At 41.9% G+C, this 19,128-nt stretch overlaps 1 protein-coding gene across 5 annotated transcripts in view; it reads left to right on the top strand.

Annotated features, from left to right (window-relative positions):
• Window positions 1-4,699: 4,699 nt before the first annotated feature.
• Window positions 4,700-19,128, top strand: part of ilkap (integrin-linked kinase-associated serine/threonine phosphatase) — a 36,291-nt gene continuing 21,862 nt past the window's right edge. For 3 of the 5 annotated variants that reach the window (XR_007956487.1, XM_052018040.1, XM_052018041.1), the window contains exons 1-6: window positions 4,700-4,760; window positions 7,617-7,739; window positions 10,548-10,665; window positions 11,340-11,446; window positions 12,182-12,275; window positions 14,141-14,228. Coding sequence is in view for 4 of the 5 variants with exons in the window: in XM_052018040.1 (XP_051874000.1) it covers window positions 10,601-10,665; window positions 11,340-11,446; window positions 12,182-12,275; window positions 14,141-14,228 (354 nt within the window). In the remaining variant the exon portion in view is untranslated. Of the gene's footprint in view, window positions 4,765-7,616; window positions 7,740-10,547; window positions 10,666-11,339; window positions 11,447-12,181; window positions 12,276-14,140; window positions 14,229-19,128 lie in introns of all 5 variants that reach the window. The other 2 variants (XM_052018042.1, XM_052018043.1) reach the window with 1 other exon arrangement.

Below are 19,128 nucleotides of genomic sequence, written 5' to 3' on the forward strand. Positions count from 1 at the left end.
TATTATAGACCCCCCCCCCCCCCCAATAGTCAGTGGGAACTTGAGGAGCAGGTGTGCAGAGAAATTTCTCATAATTGTAAGAATAGGAGGGTTGTATTGGTGGGAGACTTTAACTTCCCTGGTATTGACTGGACAAAACAGTGTTACGGGCCTGGATGGGGTGGAATTTGTGAAATGTTTCCTTGGTGAATATATATAGATATAGATATAGAGGGCCCTAGGGAGGGTGCAATACTGGACCTCCTCTTAGGGAATGAGGTAGGGCAAGTAATGGAAGTGGCAGTGACCATAATTCTATTAGCTTTAAGATAGTGATGGAAAAGGATAGGACAGGACCATAGGTTAGGGTCCTAAAATGGAGCAGGGATAATTTTGGGGGAATTAGGCAGGATATAGCAGAAGTCAATTGGGTAAGCCTGTTTGAAGGGAAAGGAATGAATAGCAAGTGGGATGCTTTTAAGAGTGCAATATCAAGAGTCCAGGAACAGCATGTTCCTGTTAAACCTGGCAAGTTTAAGGAACCTTGGCTGATGAGGGATATTGAGGCTCTGGTCAAGAAAAAGGAAGCATACATTGGGTTTAGGAGGTCAGGGGTGGGGGGTAGAGAATGAATCCCTTGATGACTGTTTTTAAAAAAATAAGAATCCTCTCAAGAGGAATCAGGAGGGGAAAGAGGCTATGAGGTGGATCTTGCAGATAAGGTTAAGAAAAATCCCAAGAGTTTCTATAGCTATATAAAGAGTAAAAGGGTGGCTAGGGAGAGATTAGGTCCCCTTGTAGATCAGGGCTGTCTGTCTTGATCAGCAGGAGATGAATGGGATTTTTAATGAATATTTCTCCTTGGTGTTTATTGAGGGGGGGGTGGGAATCATGGTTGCTCAAGAGCTAAGGGAAACTAGTGGAGATGTTTTGGAGGAAATTCATATTACCAAGGAGGAGGTATTTGCAGCCTTACAGCACATTAAGGTGGAGAAATCCCCAGGGCCTGACCAAGTGCATCCTTGGAATTTGTGGGAGGCTAGAGTAGAAATTGCAGAGGCCCTTGTGGAGATATTTGCTTCATTCAGGTACAATTTTATATAATTTAAGAAGCACATGGAGGGGCAGGGCTTAGAGGGATATGGGCTGAGCATAAGAAATTGGGACTAGCTGAGTGGACACTGGTTGGCATGGGCACATTGGGCTGAAGGGCCTGTATCCATGCTGTATTGCTCTGTGACTGAGTTGGTTTGTTTGGAAAATGGATGTTGGTGTATAAAATTAGGAGAAGCCAAGAAAAGGTGAACAGGGTTAATTTATTTCCCTTGGCAGAAAGATTGGTAATAATGGGACACAAGTTGAAAGACTAAGAGTTGAAGAAATATATCCTAAAACGAATACTAATGGGTTCTGGGACTGATGGTCCGGAAGAGTGGTGAAGACAGAAAACATATTCAAAATAGATAAAGAAAGGTTTAGAGATGGGCCAAATGCAGGCAAATGTGACTTGCTCAGGAAGGCACTTTGGTTAGCATGGATGAGTTGGGCTGAAAGGCCTTTTTCTGTGCTGTACAATTTTAAGACTTGAAAATACACCTAGGTAATTTCTGGGAGTCATCAATGACCAGAAACCCAACTGAACCAGCCACATAACTAACAAAATCACAAAAGCAGGTCAGAAACTAGATATCCTGAACAGGATTCATCTCAGGACACCCCAAAGTCTTTCCATCATCTACACAAGTCATAGTGTGACCCTGCTCTTACCTGGATGAGCCCAATACCAACATTCAAGACAAAGCATTTCCTTCATTGGTATCCCATCCACAATCTTAAACATTCATTCCCACATCACAGATGTATTGATTTATTATTGTCACTTGTACTGAGGTACAGTGGAAAAACTTGTCTTGCATACCGTTCGTACAGATTAATTTATTACACAGTGCATTGACGTCTACTAAATGAATTGCAGTTACTCACCAAGGCTCCTTCGACGGTACCTCCCAAACCTCTACCACCTTACTCTAAAATATGAATTACCAGGTATTAGGAGACTTCCAGTGTTATTGTAGAACATATAGAAGAAAAACACATCCACTAAGTCAATATACTATATATACAAGGGAAACGCATCCAGCACCACTCTGTACAATATATATGCATGGAAGAATACCCAGTGAGTCACATTATAACACATGTAGGAGGAATATCGCCACCTGCAGATTGTCCTCCAAGTCGCTTAAAAGTCTTGGAAATATAATTGCTGGTCTTTTATCGGTACTGGGGTCTGAACCTTAGATCTTCCCACCAGACTGCACTGTGGGATTCTTTATCAGAATGACTGCAAGGGTTCAGTACCACCAAGGCTGACTAAGGATTGGCAATAAATGCTTGCCTTGCCAGCGATATGCACATCCTGAAAAATGAACAAATAACAAGTCCAGCGAGTTTCTGTGCAAAACAGAGGGACATGTCTACTGGGTTACTGTACAATTAGGGTACACTCAGTAAACAATATAATAAGTAGGATCACGCTAGGCAGTTTAGTATATGTACGGGAAGATTGTAACTTGTGGGTCATAAATTGTATACAATATATTAGCTCTTCAAATTATTCTACTTCATTAGGATTGTTATTGAATTTGTATCCACCACCCATTCGGGTAGTACAATCAGAACAATTTACAATGTGTGATTTTTTTTATATACTGTCTTGGTTTCCTGTAAATTGCCTTAAATTCCTTAAACAGCTCTCATGCCACTGCGAATATACTCCATTAAACACATTGTGATTTTGAAGACTCCTGTATTCAGAGCCTTTTATCCCAATGCGTGGCGTCAGTTCTTCCAGCTGTGAGATGGAATTGGTTGTTCTTTCAGAGTCTGTGTGTCAGAGAGTGAGACTGATAGAGAATGAGAGAGATAGCGAGAGAGTGATGCTGTGTGGGGCGGACGTGAGGACCCAGCGGAGCTCAGCAGCCTATAAGCGGAAGCCGCCTGGCGCTAGGACCCGGCGGGAACCTGGTGGTGCCACTGGCCCTTAGGCCGCTGTTGAAGCCTGGGATTGGGAGTTGACGGAAGGGGAGTGTTTTTAATCGCAGAGACGGGATGGATTTGTTTGAAGACCTGCCAGAGCCCGGTGAGGAGCGGCAGGAGTGGGGTTTTGAGCTGGAAGCGGATTTTACTCGGCGGGGTCCTCGGGCCCAGCTCGGGGGTGGGTGGGGGGGGGGGGGGGGGGTGGGAGCCGGGCATCCCGGGCCCGGGGGGGTGGGGGGTGGAGATGCCCTCCACCGAGGGTGCCGGGACCCAGACCCTGTTCCCACCCCAGGGTGCGCTGATATCATCCCCCTCCCCGCACCCCCAGAGGACTGAGGAACACACCACCCTGAGGTGCAAGGATCCAGTCCCCTGCCCAGGGCGCCAGACCTCTTGTCTCTACGGTGTAAGGATCTATCCCAAGCAAAGGTTGACTAGAACATAATAAGCCAGGAAAAGTCAGTCTGAGATAAAGCTCGCCAAAATACAGTAGACTTTAAATAGGAGATAACAAAGTGAGCCTTGGTCCTATGGCGAGCGAGTCCGGGGTCCAATGCCATGAAGAATTAGATTGGTGTTTTGCATCAGTCTTCACTGCAGACGAAACAAGTTACATCCCAGGAATTGCTGGGAATTGGAAGGGAGAAAGGAATTTGGAAAGATTGCCATCATCTGTTGTACTGAGCAAATTGTTGGTGTTGCGGACTGACAAGTCTCCAGGTCCTGATGGACTTGGCCCTAAGGTCTTAATGGAGGTGGCCAGTTGATGCATTGATTTTAATTTTCCAATATTTCCTATTTCAGAGGAAGGTTCCATTAGATTGCAAAATAGCAAGGAAAATATTCAAAAAAGAAGGGAGACAGAAAGCAAGAAACTACAGGGCAGTCTGCTCAATACCTTTGATAGGGAAAGTGTTGGAAGGTGTTATTAAAAGCATCAGAGCACTTAAGAAAGAAAGTGTCTAGATTGAGTTCTTGAATCATCTTGGCAAAGAAGGCTATGGGTCAAGTGCTAGAAGATGGGATTAATAAGGATGGGTGCCCACTGGTCAGTGTGGACTTGGTGGGCTGAATGGCCCGTTTCTATGCTGTATGAGTCCATAACATGGTGTTGTGAAAGGGAAGTCATGTTTGACGTATTGGAGTTCTTTGAAGAAGTAACAAGTCCAGAGGAAAGATGGGAACTGGTAGATGTACCGTACTTACATTTCTAGAAGGCATTGGATAAGGAGCCATAGCAAAGATATTCTGGAGAAAGGAAAGGTCATCATGGTAGGATGTAACATTGATGTCGTTAGAAGACTGGCTGCCTACAGGAAACGAAGAGTAGACATAAAATATTTACTTTCAGGTTGGTAAGATGTAATGAGTGGTGTGCGACTGGGTGCCAAGAGTCCAACCCTCACCCCGACCTTGAGCGCGGGTGCCCGGACCCCGACCCCATCCCCACCTTGAGTATGGAGTGCCAGGAGCCTGATCCCTCCCTCCAAACCCTACCTTGAGCGTAGGGTGCCAGAAGCCGACTCTCCTGTTGAAACTCTCTCAAAAGTAGCCGGAGAGCTTGGAGCAGGTCATTCCTCATGGACCTAACTGCCAGTGATGTGGGTGAAGAGAACAGAAGGGGGCAGCAAAGGCTCTGACAGCAATGAATGTGTTTGTTCTCTTTTGATCATTAGGAGGTAGTTGCTCAGAAATCAAAACCTTCGCTTTTCGATAACCTACCAGACACAAGGAACCCAGACGTAGGTAAACACAACTGGAGCATAAAGCTTGTACTCTTTGCTGATTTGCTTCTGTTTGATGTCTGTAAATGTGGGAATCTGTCATTAATCTGTGTTTATTCTTGAGCTTTGTAACTGTGCTGCCTGAATAGCACCAATTTTTAGCTACTCAACACCCTCATCTTCCCCCATCTTTGTCTACTTTTGGAAATTTTATTTTAAAAGGCAGTGCTTTCTGGTTTTGCCAGTTTTGGAAATGCAGTTAATCACAATGGGTTGATATGACTGAGCAGCTTTGATAAGAGGGCACCGAGTTGCTGTGGAGCTGGAATCGCACACAGGCAGGACTGGTATGGACACCAGATCTCCTTCCCTCGGGACTTCAGCGAATGGGTCAGACTTCTATAACAATGCAATAGCTCCATTGTTTCATTTCATTTTTAATGGAATTCAAATTTCCACATTGGGAATTGAATTTGTTATTAGTCCAAGCTGCTGGGTTACTGCAGCAACTTGCCCACAATGCCTTCATAAATGGTAGAGAAAGCCTTTGTATGTATAGCTCTGAGGCAGGTTGGCACTGGAATTTTACCCTCTGACCCAACACCATCCTCCCATTTTAGGTACTAAGGTCCAATGAAACTTAACTGTGTCAGCTGATTTTATTTAAGATTTATTGACAATTTGAGCATATTGTCTTGCTAACAATTAATCTTGTGGAATGAGGTCAAATGGCTTACTTTCCAATTAGTTCCACAGTACGAATTTTCATTAGACTATTGTATGGTTCATGCCTTCATTTACACCTATTTATAGATGGCATTGGACGTGGATGAGGATCTCGCAATCCCACCAAACTTTCAGAACCTGTGTCCAGACCTCTGAATCCAAGTTCAAAGAAATACTGATATCCCTTTTGAGAGGAGGATTTTGAGCAGTTGTTTTAAAATCTGTTTGTTGCTTGACAGGTTGCTCCCAGTGTCATGTCATTTCACCTTTACTTCCAGTAGGGAGTTATGTGATTACAATACCACACATTCTGTGTTTCCTCCATAAAAGAAAATTTCTCCCCTCTCTGAATTGCACCAGGAAGAGATTAACATTGCAATGTAATTTTAATGATGTGATATACTGTTACTTCTGAGTCTGATTGTGATGGGAGCAGCTTGGAGTGATGTGTTATATTTAATGTATTGCTGTGTTAGGTTGACATACATGTGATACCTTGCACCACCACCCCCCCCCCCCCCCCCCAAATCCCCCAATAGTGTACTGTAGATAAGCCCAGGAAAGATGGTGGCTGTTATACCACTGCTGGCATATTATATACTGCTGGCTGCTATGGTTATACCATAGAAAGAAGAAGAAAATACAGTACCTCGGTGCATGCAGCACATGGGTTATTGTTAATGAATTTATCCTCCAATAAAATTGGTCAGTAAAATGTGTCTGCTTTGATCCTTTTGGGCTCTGTTGGTCACTGAAATAGACATTTGTGTAGGACGTAGGTTTTAATTAGTTCTTTTACTGGCTGAGGGGTGTGTCAATAGAAAACCTGAAGTAAAAGAAGAAAATGCTTCAAATACTCAGCAAATTAGACTGTGTTGATGGAGAGGGAAAGAGTTAATGTTTCGGGTCGATGAATGTCATCTGATGAAAAGACATTGAGCTGAAACCTTTCTCTGTCCATAGCTACTGCCTGACCTGCAGAGTATCAACAAAATGTTCGGCTCACATTTCTGTTTTCCAGCATCTGCAGTATTTTACTTCTGTAAAGAAAGTGCAAAGCTGTCAGTAAAGAACAACATCGTGGGAAAGAAAATGCAGCAGTACCAATGTTTCCTGGAGCCCTTGCTAAGAATAAAAACTGCAGGGGTTAATGTGGTGTGATGAATTGTTTGAAACAGCATGTTTCAAAAGTTAAAAGTGATGCCTGTAATTGACTCCTGTAAAGTGCCAAATGGCCAGCATTGTTTGCCCAAAATGGGCAGAGTCTACGATTGATGTGGACATTGTAACTTGCTTTTTGTGGTGTTGCTCAGAAGTTTCTAAAAAGATTTCACCTACAGTGAAGTTCTTTGTACAGTCACTCTTTAAAGATAACTGAATGGAGCTCCCATTTTATGCACAGCAATTTCCCATAGAGCAGTGTGATGAGTAACTACTTGATCTTTTTTGATTGTATTAAATAAGCAAAAAATGTCAGATTGACTATCAGAAGCATATTCTGTTGTCAGTGGAAAAGTCTAATGGAATCCATTGACATCCATCTAAAAAAAAAGAATCCAAAGGAATGATTTCACTGAAAAATCAGTCCTTCCTCAGTAGTGTACCAAAATGCTAGCCTAGATTGTAGGTTCAAGTTCAGGAATGGGTGCAAGCCCAAAAGATGAATCGCAGACGAGCATGCACACTAAGAGAATGTTCGGAATGGATATTTACTCATCTATATCACCAACTGACTAATGAAGATTTACCACAAGTCTAACTCAACAACTTGCATCTGCACACTGATTACAGGATTGTGTTTGCATTTCCATCTCAGAGATTTGAATCAAAATGACGAACTGTTTTGCAGGGGCCATTTAGTGGCTCTTTTCCTCTGCAGCCAAGCAGCAGAATCCTATCCTGAGTGTTTGGTTCGTATTTCAAAGGCCTTTGTGCCGTATGGTGAATGCTGTGTTGGTGCTCTGGGAGACACACTTCAGTAGTATTTCGATAAGCACACCAATCAGCAAGATAAAACCAGGGAACAGGTTGGAAAAGAAAGAGAAGCTTGCAGGAAAAGTGCAGTGTGAATAAACGTTGTTAATGATCTAATAGCTTAATTATTTTTGCTTGTATTTCAATTGTTGTCTTATTTCTTTCACGTGTCAGCACCTTCCGTTCCTGACTTGTTTGGAGAGCTTCCAGAAGCACAGAATGACCTGAAGGCAGAGAAACGCAAGTGGCCAAACCAGAATGGGTCCAAGGACCACGAGGAGAAGAAGCCGTGTAAAGGTAATGCAGCCAAATGGGCGAAATAAGAGAAAATGATCCATTTGAAAAAGAAGGACATGAGGAATATAGAAAATACAGTGGGGAGATTAGAAGGACATAAGAGGGAATAACCAGATAAATACCAGATAATGTAAAAGAAATTGTGGCGTCTTTAAGTGTATAAAGTGAAGTACTTAGAGGACATCACTGTTCAGCAGGAAGGCATCAGGTAATGACAGAAACTAAGGATCTTGGTGGCATTAAATATGTTGTAGCAGCATTCATTAGCGATTATGTACTAGAGTGTGAAGAAATGGTCAGAGATAACCTTGGAAAAGAATTTCTTCATGTGATTTTAGTCAATGATTATTGGTAAAGTGCTGAGCTGTGAAAGGCACCATTGCCGAACTTGATCCTGCCTCCTCCTCAAGTTCACTTTCCTGCACTTTCTCATGAGACAATCTTGTAGCAATGGGGCTGGAATATCTGGCTATTTACCCTTCCTTTAATCCAAAAGAGTGCTGAAGCTAGCTGCTACTTGTAACTACTCAGCTCTGAGCTCTCTCCTTGAATTTTGAAGAAGTAAATTGCATAAGATAACCTACTTAACTTTAACATTTTGAATGTAGACAGGTAACTTCAGAATTATATATTTTGAAAAGGAGCACATCCCAATTGACAAAACTGTCCTGAACTATGTGTTAAGTGGCAGGGATATGTCTTTAACAATGTGTTAATATAGGAGATGGCCACTTAATGCCTTCCTTGATCTGATCATGGGGATTTCGATGAGGGCTGATTAACATGAACATTTACTTATTATCTTCCCCTGCGAAGTTACAGTGGTACAGAATCAGAATGTCCCATTCTCAATGGCTAGTTTCATTGGCTTTAAAGTATAAGTGGATGTTTCACTGTGAGTGTTTTTTTTTGTGAAGACTGGTTCTCGTTTGAATTAACGAGCTGCTCCTCACTATTCCATAACTTCTGAAAGTGAGGCGCACCAGCACCTCTACTTCCTCGGGAGGCTTAAGAAATTTGGCATGTCCCCTTTGATCCTCACCAATTCTTATCAATGCACTATAGAAAGCATCCTATCCAGGTGCATCGTGGCTTGGTATGGCAACCGCTCTGCCTGGGACCACAAGAAGCTGCAGAGAGCTGTAGACGTGGCTCAGCACATCATGGAAACCAGCCTCCCCTTCATGGACTCTGTCTATAATTCTCGCTGTCTCAGTAAAGCAGCTAACGTAATCGAAGACCCCACCCACCCTGGACATTCTCTCTTCTCCCCCCTCCCATTGGGCAGAAGATACAAAAGCTTGAAAGGAGTACCACCAGGCTCGAGGACAGCTTCTATCCCGCTGTTATAAGACTATTGAACAGTCCCTAGTATGATAAGATGGACTCCTGACCTCACTATCTATCTCATTATGACCTTGTACCTTATTGTCTGCCTGCACTGCACTTTCTCTGTGACTGTAACACCTTACTCTGCATTCTGTTAATGTTTTCCCTGGTACTACTACAAAGCACTGATGTCATGAAATGATCTGTATGGATGGCATGCAAAACAAAGGTTTTTCACTGTACATTGGTAAATGTGACAATAATAAACCAATTTACCAGTTTAAATGTCCTTAACAGATCAATTCAATGCTGAATTTAGTTTGACTGTCACTTTTTCCTTTATCTTCCAGGCAGGAATTAAAAAAAAATCTTTTTAAGTCATCATGCCTGTCTCTGGTTCAGTAGTTGACCAGTGGAAAATTGTATACTTGGTCCTCATTACATCCTGGATTTGTTGATCGTAGCCAGGATAGCGGCAGCCACCACTAAAGTGGTGTCAGAGATAGATGGTGGTGAAGAAGGTGTTTGGCATGCTGGCTTTCAGTCAGAGCATTGATTATTGGAGTTGGGATGTTATCTTGCAGATGTACATGACTTGGGGAGGGTACACTTGGCATATTGTGTGCAGTTTTGGTTACAGGAAAGTCATCATTAAGCTGGAAAGAGTGCTAAAAAGATATACTGGAATGTTGCCAGGACTCGAGGGCCTGAGTTAGAGGGAGAGGTTGGGCAGGCTAGGACTTTATTCCTTGGAACGTAGGAGATGGAGGGGTGACCTTATAGTGTATAAAATCATGAGGGGCGTAGATTGGGTGATTGAACAGTATTTTTCCCAGTGAAAGGGTACCAAAAACTCAAGGGCATAGGTTTAAGGTGAGAGAAGAAAGATTTAAAAGGGACATGAGGTGCAACTTCTTCACACAGAGGGTGGTACATATGTGGAATGAGCTACTGGAGAAAGTGGTTGAGACTGGTACAGTGATAACATTTAAAAGACATTTGGACAAGTACATGGATAGGAAAGGTTTATAGGGATATCGGCCAAATACAGGCAAATGGGTCTAGCTTAGATGGGCATCTTGGTTGGCCTGGATAAGTTGGGCTGAAGGGCCTGTTTCTGTGCTCTATGACACTATGACTAATAGTTTGGTGGTCCTCGACACCCACAGCCATTGTTGCTGGTCTGATCACAGGCTCAGTGGCCTCTACTGCATTGTGTGTGTATGGAGGCTTATCAGAAAAATGTGCTAGTGTGATTGAAATATGGCAAGGTATTATAAGGTCCCTCATTGCCTTATATATCTATTGAAATTTGTCCCACCATTTGTCAACACTTTCAAGTGAGGAGGAGGGAGAGGGAAAACTATGGAAGGAAAGGGGAATAACTCCCTTGTTTCATATGGAGAGGATATTTTGTGAAGTTATGATAAGCAGACCAGACCCATAGTATTTTGCTGAAAGTCTTTGTGTTTTCTTTAGGATTTGTGACCTTAAAAGGCTATGCTGCAGAGAGAAAAGGCGAACGAGAAGAAATGCAGGATGCACATGTTATAATTGACGATTTCACAGCAAGTTTTACACAGCTACCTTCAGAAGTGTAAGTACTAAAATGATCAGAAGAGAATGACCTATTTGATGACATGACTTGCATTGCCATCATTTAACTTGGGAGTAATTTACAAGAACCTTTTCTGTGCAGTATACCAGCTGTGTCTGGTTAGGGGAGGAAGCTTAAGCTGGGGAACTGCTCCTATTCTCTACCACACCCTTCGCTTCGAGTTATGAGACCACATCTCCTTTTTCCTCTGCCCTTCTTTGAGGAATCACTTGACCTCAACTAAACACCTCCCCCTTGTACCACATGCTGAAGCCCACATACAATCCTAATGTGCTGGGCTGCAGAGTGTACAAAGATGTAACAGAGAACACAAGAAAATAGGACTAGGAGCAAGCCACCTGGCACCTTGAGTCTGTCCTGGAATTCAATATGACCATGACTGATCTGTCCCAGGCCTCAATTTATCTTCTGTTTCAGCTCCTCATAAGCCTCGATTCCTCGATCTTTCAAAAATTGATCTACCACGTCTTTAAATACTTGTGACCCAGTCTCCACAACCCTCCAGGGCATAGAATTCCAGAGATCTACCACCTTCTGTGAGAAGAAATACTTATGCATAATTGTAATGACCATCCTTGCAGGTGACGTGGATAATACATTTGCCCTTTCTCCTGAGTTTACCTGCAGTTTTTCCTTCTTGGTCTCTGGTTTAGATCTCGATTGTCATACTTTGCTGTCTTCGATGGCCATGGTGGCGTACGAGCATCCAAGTATGCAGCGCAGAATCTTCACCTCAATCTCACCAGGAACTTTCCCAAAGGTAACAATGTAGCCATGAGAAGCTGAAAGTCCAGTCCTTAGTCTGAAATCCACAGAATTTCCAAGTTCAATGAATGACCTGATATCTAGTCATAGAACTGGTTATGTGGTTCACTTCTGGAGGTTCTGATCATAGGGGAGTGGGACTTACCCTGAAGCTATTCTGCCCCTACAGGGGTTTTGTTTTTTTTGCTATGAGAATCATTGGTAACTGGCTATTTTTCCCCCACTATACATAGAATAGTATACAATGGAAGATTGTATTAGATTATAACCTGTTATTATTTTGAGTGTCGGCTCATAGAGTCTTTGTGGCACATCACTGTTCACTTTTAACTCGGAATGAGTTCTGGAAATTGGAATGCTGTGTTCTTCAATCAAACACGAAACTGAGAGCCTTTAAAGATAACTGGTTGTTAAAAATAATTATGACGGTTTTTTTCATTATTTTTGGTTGTGTTGTCCAAAGATGTCATGGGTGTCATTCCAGGACCTTAACATCGGCATCAGTCCACTATGAGTCTCTAGGGTATGTGTCCACCTTGACCTCCTACTTTCTTGCATGTTTTCAAAGTGAAATTCAAATGAACAGATTTGAACCTGAAAAACCAGGGCTTGCACATTTCCCTAGCCCTGTTCTGTACTACTTGACATCCTTGCACTGGATTGGAACCCCACCATTCATGTGAGATGATTTTGGGTTGACTGACCAGGTTTTTTTTATTGTTCTCTACAGGAGAAGTGAGTAATATGGAAAAGGCCATCAAGAAGTGCCTTCTAATGACCTTTAAGCAGACAGACGAAGGTTTTCTTAAGCAAGCATCGAGCCAGTGAGTAGTAAAGAGAGATGTTACTAATGTTAATTCTTTCTTCTGCCCCCTCACCTGCCCAAGTACAGTTGAAGCCAGGTGTATCATCCCTCTTCCTTCGCTAGCTTAAAAAGCTTTATGCATGTACTATATATTCCTGACCTTACATTTATCATGCTCAAAATTTACCCATAGAGAATAAACCACTCTTTTTCAGTAGAGCTTACTAAATTCCTGCATTTTAATAGAGGAGTTTCATTTCTGCTCCAGATTGTGAGATGAGGAATGGACCCATTTAAGGGCTGTGCATAACATTTGCTTTTGAGGAACTAGTGATGGCATTAATTATGATTAGACTCTTTTGGGTGGAGGCAGAAGGGGGTGATGGGCATGGTCATTGTCTAACACTCGTATGGTGTTGTACATGTATGAACTATTGTTTTCTTGAATCAGATACTGTATATGCTGAGTTAGCTGCAGCGTATATGAATAAACTCTTTGTGGAAGCAGTTTTATAATCTTAGATGCTGGATACAAATAACTGCTGTTCTTGTACTTCAGTTGAACAGGAATTGTATGACTTGATATGGAAAACAAGAAACAGCATCAGATAGGGAGAGTTAATGCTGATTTGAAGTTTCAGATTCCAACTTGCTCTCCACTGTCCTCAAGGTGAAGTAAAGTTTCACTTATGCAGTCTCATCAAGAACTTCTTGGTCATAAAGTACAATAGTTGTGCACTGCAAAAGCAGCTTGTTCTACTGCGTTGTAAATCTTGCACATTTTCGGTCACTCAATGTAAGACTCTCTTTACTGTCTCAATTATATACTAAAACCAACAATTGTTAGCTCCTTTTTACACACTGTAATTTTCATTTGGAATACCCGTTGTCACCTCCGAATAGTATTGTCAATTTATATAAGCCAGAGACACAGGAGACTGCAGATGCCGGAATCTGGTACAGAAAACAAACTGCTGAAGGAACTTGGGTGGTTCTGATACAGGGTATCAACCAGAAATGTCGACATTTCCTTTCTCCCCACAGATGCTGCTTGACATGCTGAGTTCCTCCAGCAGTTTGTTTTTTTTTTGCCTGAAATATAAGCCATTCTGTCTCAGTGTGCAGGTTCAATTTCTCATCTGTACTAGGTTACCTGGTAATCAGTTCTCCCTTATTTAAAAGAAAAAAGGTCAGGCAAAGTTCCTCACCCTGATGAGGATCTTGTGATCCCTGCTGGGAAAAATGGTTGCTTTCTCTTTTGACCAAGTGAGGACAGGCTTCTGAGTATGTAATCTTCGTACACAAAGGGGGATTCACTGGATGTTGCCTGGATGGGGCATTACACTTATCAGGAGAGACTGGATGGCTTGATTTGTTCTTCCTGGAGTGGAGGAGGCTGAGGAGTGACCTCATGGAGGTATACAAAATTATGAGGGGGGATAAACAGGATAGATAGTAAAAATCATCTGTTTCCCATGGTAGAGGTGTCAAAGACAAGAAGACATAGGTGTAAGGTGAGAGGTAGGTTTAGAGGGGATCTGAGGGGGATATTTTCCACAGAATTTGAAATGTGCTGCCTGAGGAGATGGTGGAGTCATATTCTCTCGCATTTAAGGAGCATCTAGACAAGCACTTGAATTGCCAGGACATAGTAAGCTATAGACCTAACATGGGTAACTGGGATTGGTGTAGGTAGATAAGGAGGTGACATGGACATTGGCTGAAAAGCCTATTTCTGTACTGAGTGCTACTATTCTTTTTCTGCCTCTCAAATTTCTGAATAATGTACCCAACTTCAAATTGTGCAAAAACTCTATAGTATTCAACTGTCCATTAACTCAGGTCATTGAACTAATGGGTCATATGTGGTTTCTCTTGCTGCAGAAAACCTGCCTGGAAAGATGGATCCACTGCTACATGTGTTTTGCTGGTGGACAGAGATTTGTATGTTGCAAACCTTGGTGACAGCAGGGTAGGAAATTCTGTCTAATAACAATGATCTGTTGTAATGTGTTGATGAATAACTATTGAAATAAGTCTACCATCAGCTTGTCCCTTCATGGTTTTTCTTGTTTCTCTCTTCCCTTGTCCGTCCTCCTTCAATATCACATGATCCTTTTCCCATCCCACCCCACCCCAACTCTAAATCTTTTCCCTGATGGAAGGGAAATGTGTTTTTATATGGCTGTTTTACCTGTTCATGTGGGGCTGAGGGGAGCTTTTACTGACTGCAGATTGTACGAGAGTGTTCTGATGAAGGGTCTCGACTGATATGATAACTCAGTTTCTCTTTCCACATTTGCTGTCTGACCTGCTGAGTGTTTCCAGCATTTTCTGCTTTTATTTCAGATTACTAGCATCTTCAGTTTTTGATGTTAAGTATGGACTTGTGCTAGAATCTATTATCAATAAAGTGGTAACAGGTCACTTGAAAGTAATAATCAGATGAGGTAGAGTCAGCATGGATTTATGAAAGGCAAATCATGTTTGACAAATCCTTTTTGAATTTTTTTGAGGTTATAAGTGGTGGAATAGATGAGGGTGATTCAGTTGATATGTATATGGACCAGGAAGATCTTTGATTAGATGCTATGCCAGAGATTATTAAGCAAAATTAGAATGCATGGTGTTGAGGATATTATACTGCTCGAGATGCCCCCAGTTGCAATATTGCCCTTGAGAAGTAGCCATTTTCTTAAACAGCAGCTGCCCTGCTGATTGTACTCCTACAGTGCTGTTGGTTGGGAGTTCCAGGATTTAGATTCCCAATGATGAAGGAATAATAGTGTATAATTTGAGAGAAATCTGCAAGTGCTGGTATTCTCAAATACCTGCTATCTTTGTCTTTGTCACCGGATTTGGGAGATGACATAGAAGTATCCTAGGCAAGTAATTACAGTGCATTTTGAAAACACTGCAGCCTCTGTCTTGGTGGAGGATGGAATGAATGATTAAAATGGTAAGTAGGATGCCAGACATGTGGCCTGTTTTAACCTGGGTGGTGTTGAGCTTTTTGAATGTTGTTTGAGTGGCTCCCATGGAAGCAAGAGGAATATATTCCATCATAATCCTGGTATACCCTTTGTATGTGATGGAAAATTATTCTTTTTTGATCCCTTGTTAAGTGAAATCTGTTCTTCATCTTTACTCTATCCGGCCCTTATAACTTTGTACACGTCAATTGTCTCCCCCAGACTCCTCTGTTCCAAAGAAAATAACCCTAGCTTATCCAACCTTTCCTCATAGATGCAATTTTAGTCCTCTTTGTCAATCTTTTCTGCAGCCTCTTCAGTGCAATCACATATTTCTTGTAATGTGTGGACCAGAAATGTAAATATTACTAAACCTGTACCTTTACTAGTGTTGTAAACAATTCCAGCACGACCTCTATGGTCTTGTATCCCATACCTTGGTTGATAAAGAAAAGCATTCCCTATGCCTCTTCAGCCAGTTTATTAATCTAAACTTCAAGGTGCCTTTGTTTCCCCCACATCATCCACAGCTTCCTGTGTGTGCATATTCTTTTGGTCTGTTGCTTCTCTGCAAAAAAGTTACCAAATGTTTCTGTGGATTAAATTCCATTTGCCTCATTTCTGCCCAACTGACCAGAACATCTCATTTATTTTCCATACCTCTGCTCTCATCCGCTCCTCCTGAAATGAGCAAGAACAGAGTTTGCCTGGCCCTCGCCTTCCACCCCACCAGCCTCCACATTCAACAGATCATCCTTGGCATAAGATGTAATTTTCATGTATGTCTGGTGCTGTGCCTTTCATTCTTTATTGAATTGGGTTTGGAGCCCAGTATGACAGTAGTCATTCCATGTTGCCTCCTGAATGCTCAGTTTTGCAATCTGTTCTGAATAAATCCCATTTAGCACAAGTGTAGTGACATGTCCTCATGTGAGAGTGGGATTTTGTCTCTTCTAGCATCTTCTGATCATTCTTATTAGTCCTATTATTTTTAGCTGCAACAGGTTCTTGGTTCAGATTGTTTTCATGTTAACCATGTCTGTCCAATCCCTTTTATACCTCTATCTACCATGGGGGCATTCTGTTACTTTTACACATTTCCCTGAGGAGCTGCTTTTCAAAACAAAATATGGTGATCCACCACCAGCCTCTACCATCTGGCTGAATTTGTCCTCATTTTGACCATCTTAACCTTTGGTTCCACTCCCTTCTTCCACATAAAAGGAGTTGTTGTGGGAACCCATATCAGTACTTCACGTGGTTGTCTTTTCATGATTTATGTGCATCCTTTGTTCTCGTCCCACTAGAGTACCCTCAATTATCCCTTTTTCAGGTACATTAATGACAGGTCTGGTACTTTATTCCTGCTGCCGCCACAAAACGGAAAGCTCCAAATTTGCTTCTAATTTCCATCCTTTCTTCACTTCCACAAAGTCCATTTCTAACTCTTCTTTCCCATCCCATTGGCTTCTCCATCTCTTTTCTGGGAGTAAGCCTGCGATTAATATCTACTGGCTCTCATAGCTACCTTCCTTACCTTCTCACATAGCAACTGTTCTGACAAAGCCACCTTCCATACCAGTGTTTCCAGTGAATGTTCATCTTTTTTTCAAAGGAGGTATCCCCTCTCCTGTCACTGACAGTGTTCTTGACTGTGTCCACTCCATTTCATGCATCTGTTCTTATCCCTTCCCTCTCTTACAGATTCGGCAATGATGTTCCCTTGTCCCCATCTTCCACCTGAGCAAATTCCATATCCAGTACTTACAGCGTGACACCTTCCTGTCCAGCCCCAGCATTCTGAATGGAGAGTTCCCTCCACAACACCTTACTTCACTCCTCAGTCATCACAAACACATAGTTCTCTCCCGTGGCTTCCTGAAGAGTCGTTTTTTTAAAAAAAAATGCAACTCCTGTGAATTTACCTTCATTGCTCCCACTGTCAAAAACACTTTGCGATTAAAACGGCAATTCACCTGGACTTGCTTGAACTTAGTGTACTGTATTCACTGCTCATGGTCTGATCTCCTTTACACTGAGGAAACCAAACACAGATTGTATGACTACTTTATGGGACTACGTTCAGTCCTCAGATGTGAACTTGAGTTTCTTGGCACCTGCCATTATTCTTGGTCTCACTCTTTCTCTCCTTGGCTTCCTACATTGATCAAATGGAACTCAACATGATGAGCTCATGGAACACTACATCAGACATACTTGCAGCCTTTCAAGATTAAAAAGTTTTAAATAATCACTCTTCACTTTTTAACATTTTCATTTTTTTCACCACCTTTAGACTGATCTTACCTTCTTTACTCATGTTCCCTCTTTTCTCTGTATTTTTAAACTTGTTTTATTCTAACCCTTTTTCTGATGAAAGGACATGGATTTCTGTTGATTTTGCCTGATCTACTGAGTTTTTCCAGCATTTTCTGGTTTATATTTTAGCAATCACTGAACTGAAAAGACCACGAAGTTTAATCTCAAGAGTTTTAAGAATCCCAAATTTAAATGCATAGTTGAATGCTTCATGAACTATCTATTATCCAGCTTATAACAAACATTCATGATAGCAAATGCTTTGAGATAAACTGGTTGGAACGGATTCAGTGCATCGACACCTGCCTGACCCAAGCTGATAAATGTTATCTATGGCTACATGCAGTATGACAGCAGCTTCTTTGTTAGTTGTCTCAATTGCAATGGGAATTTTTAAAAAATTTGTGTGCCTTGTGATCTTTATTCTGCTGGTTGATCACCTTTCTAAATGGATGTGCCCTCCTTTTAAGGTCAAAGGAAAATTCCGGAGAGGACTTGGCTTTTTTGGACTGAGTTATCCTGTGAAAGTATTCACTGATGTTGAAGCATCAGACTTCTTATTAGATAGAGACTCATCTTGTGGGATCCCCTGACTGTTCCAGTGATGTCACTGATTAAAGAGGGCTCAGTGTCCTTGAGCATTTCCAAAATGGCCTCGATTTTTACTGGCATCTCTCAGCATGTTGGTAAATTTGAGGACTTCTGTACAAACACAGAAATCCCAAACCTAACTGGCGATAAGCTCTGCCAGTCACTTTCCAGCTGATCCTTGCTGCCAGACAATTTTGCAGCTCAGGTATATGGGGTGCCTGCAAACCCATTCAGAGGGTAAAAGGTAAGTTGCTTATTTCTTTTGTTGTTTATTGGTGCAGTGGAGGATAGGGTGTTAATAGTTGCAAGTAAAGGAGTTTTAGTTGATATTTTTTATATTTTTAAGTTTTTTGTTCATTTTATTTCATGTCTCTGAATGTCAAAAATATAGAAAAATCTTGAAAAACATTGGCATGTTTGACAGCTGGCAAAGCTGAGAGCAGAGCATTGATGGACATCAGTAGATGTCAAGAGCTGCTTCCTGTCCACCCCATGCTTCCATTATCAGTGCCCCGCCACCACTCAGGGTCTTGTGCTTGCTACCGGGAACTTCTGGGACAATAAGATCAGCCTTGCGATCCTGGCAAGGGTATATTTGGGGGAATCCAGGCAGCGGTTCTCACTTGAGAAAATCTGGGTCATTGAAAATTGGAACTTTGAAGTCACTTGGGGTTTGATTTCAGCTCCTTATTCTTGAAGACATTAACTACCAGCTGACTTAAGTTGTGCTTTGAAACACTGCCAGCAGATCAAGGTGGAGAAAAGTGCCCTGTTTATTGCCTTGTTATATTTGTTAATCAGGTGGAATGAATGTTCAGTCTGGAATATTGCTCCCTCTACAGTGTAAAATCATATCATAGTTCAGAGTAAGTACAGTATAGGGTAGATACAAGGAGTCATTGCTCAGTACTGTGCTCCCAGCAGGATGCCTCACTCACTGGTAACATAGATAATGAAACCACCAGAAATGAACACTTCTACCCTCTTCAA

The sequence above is a fragment of the Pristis pectinata genome, chromosome 6, assembly GCF_009764475.1.
Source record: "Pristis pectinata isolate sPriPec2 chromosome 6, sPriPec2.1.pri, whole genome shotgun sequence".
Classification (NCBI taxonomy): Eukaryota; Metazoa; Chordata; class Chondrichthyes; order Rhinopristiformes; family Pristidae; genus Pristis; species Pristis pectinata.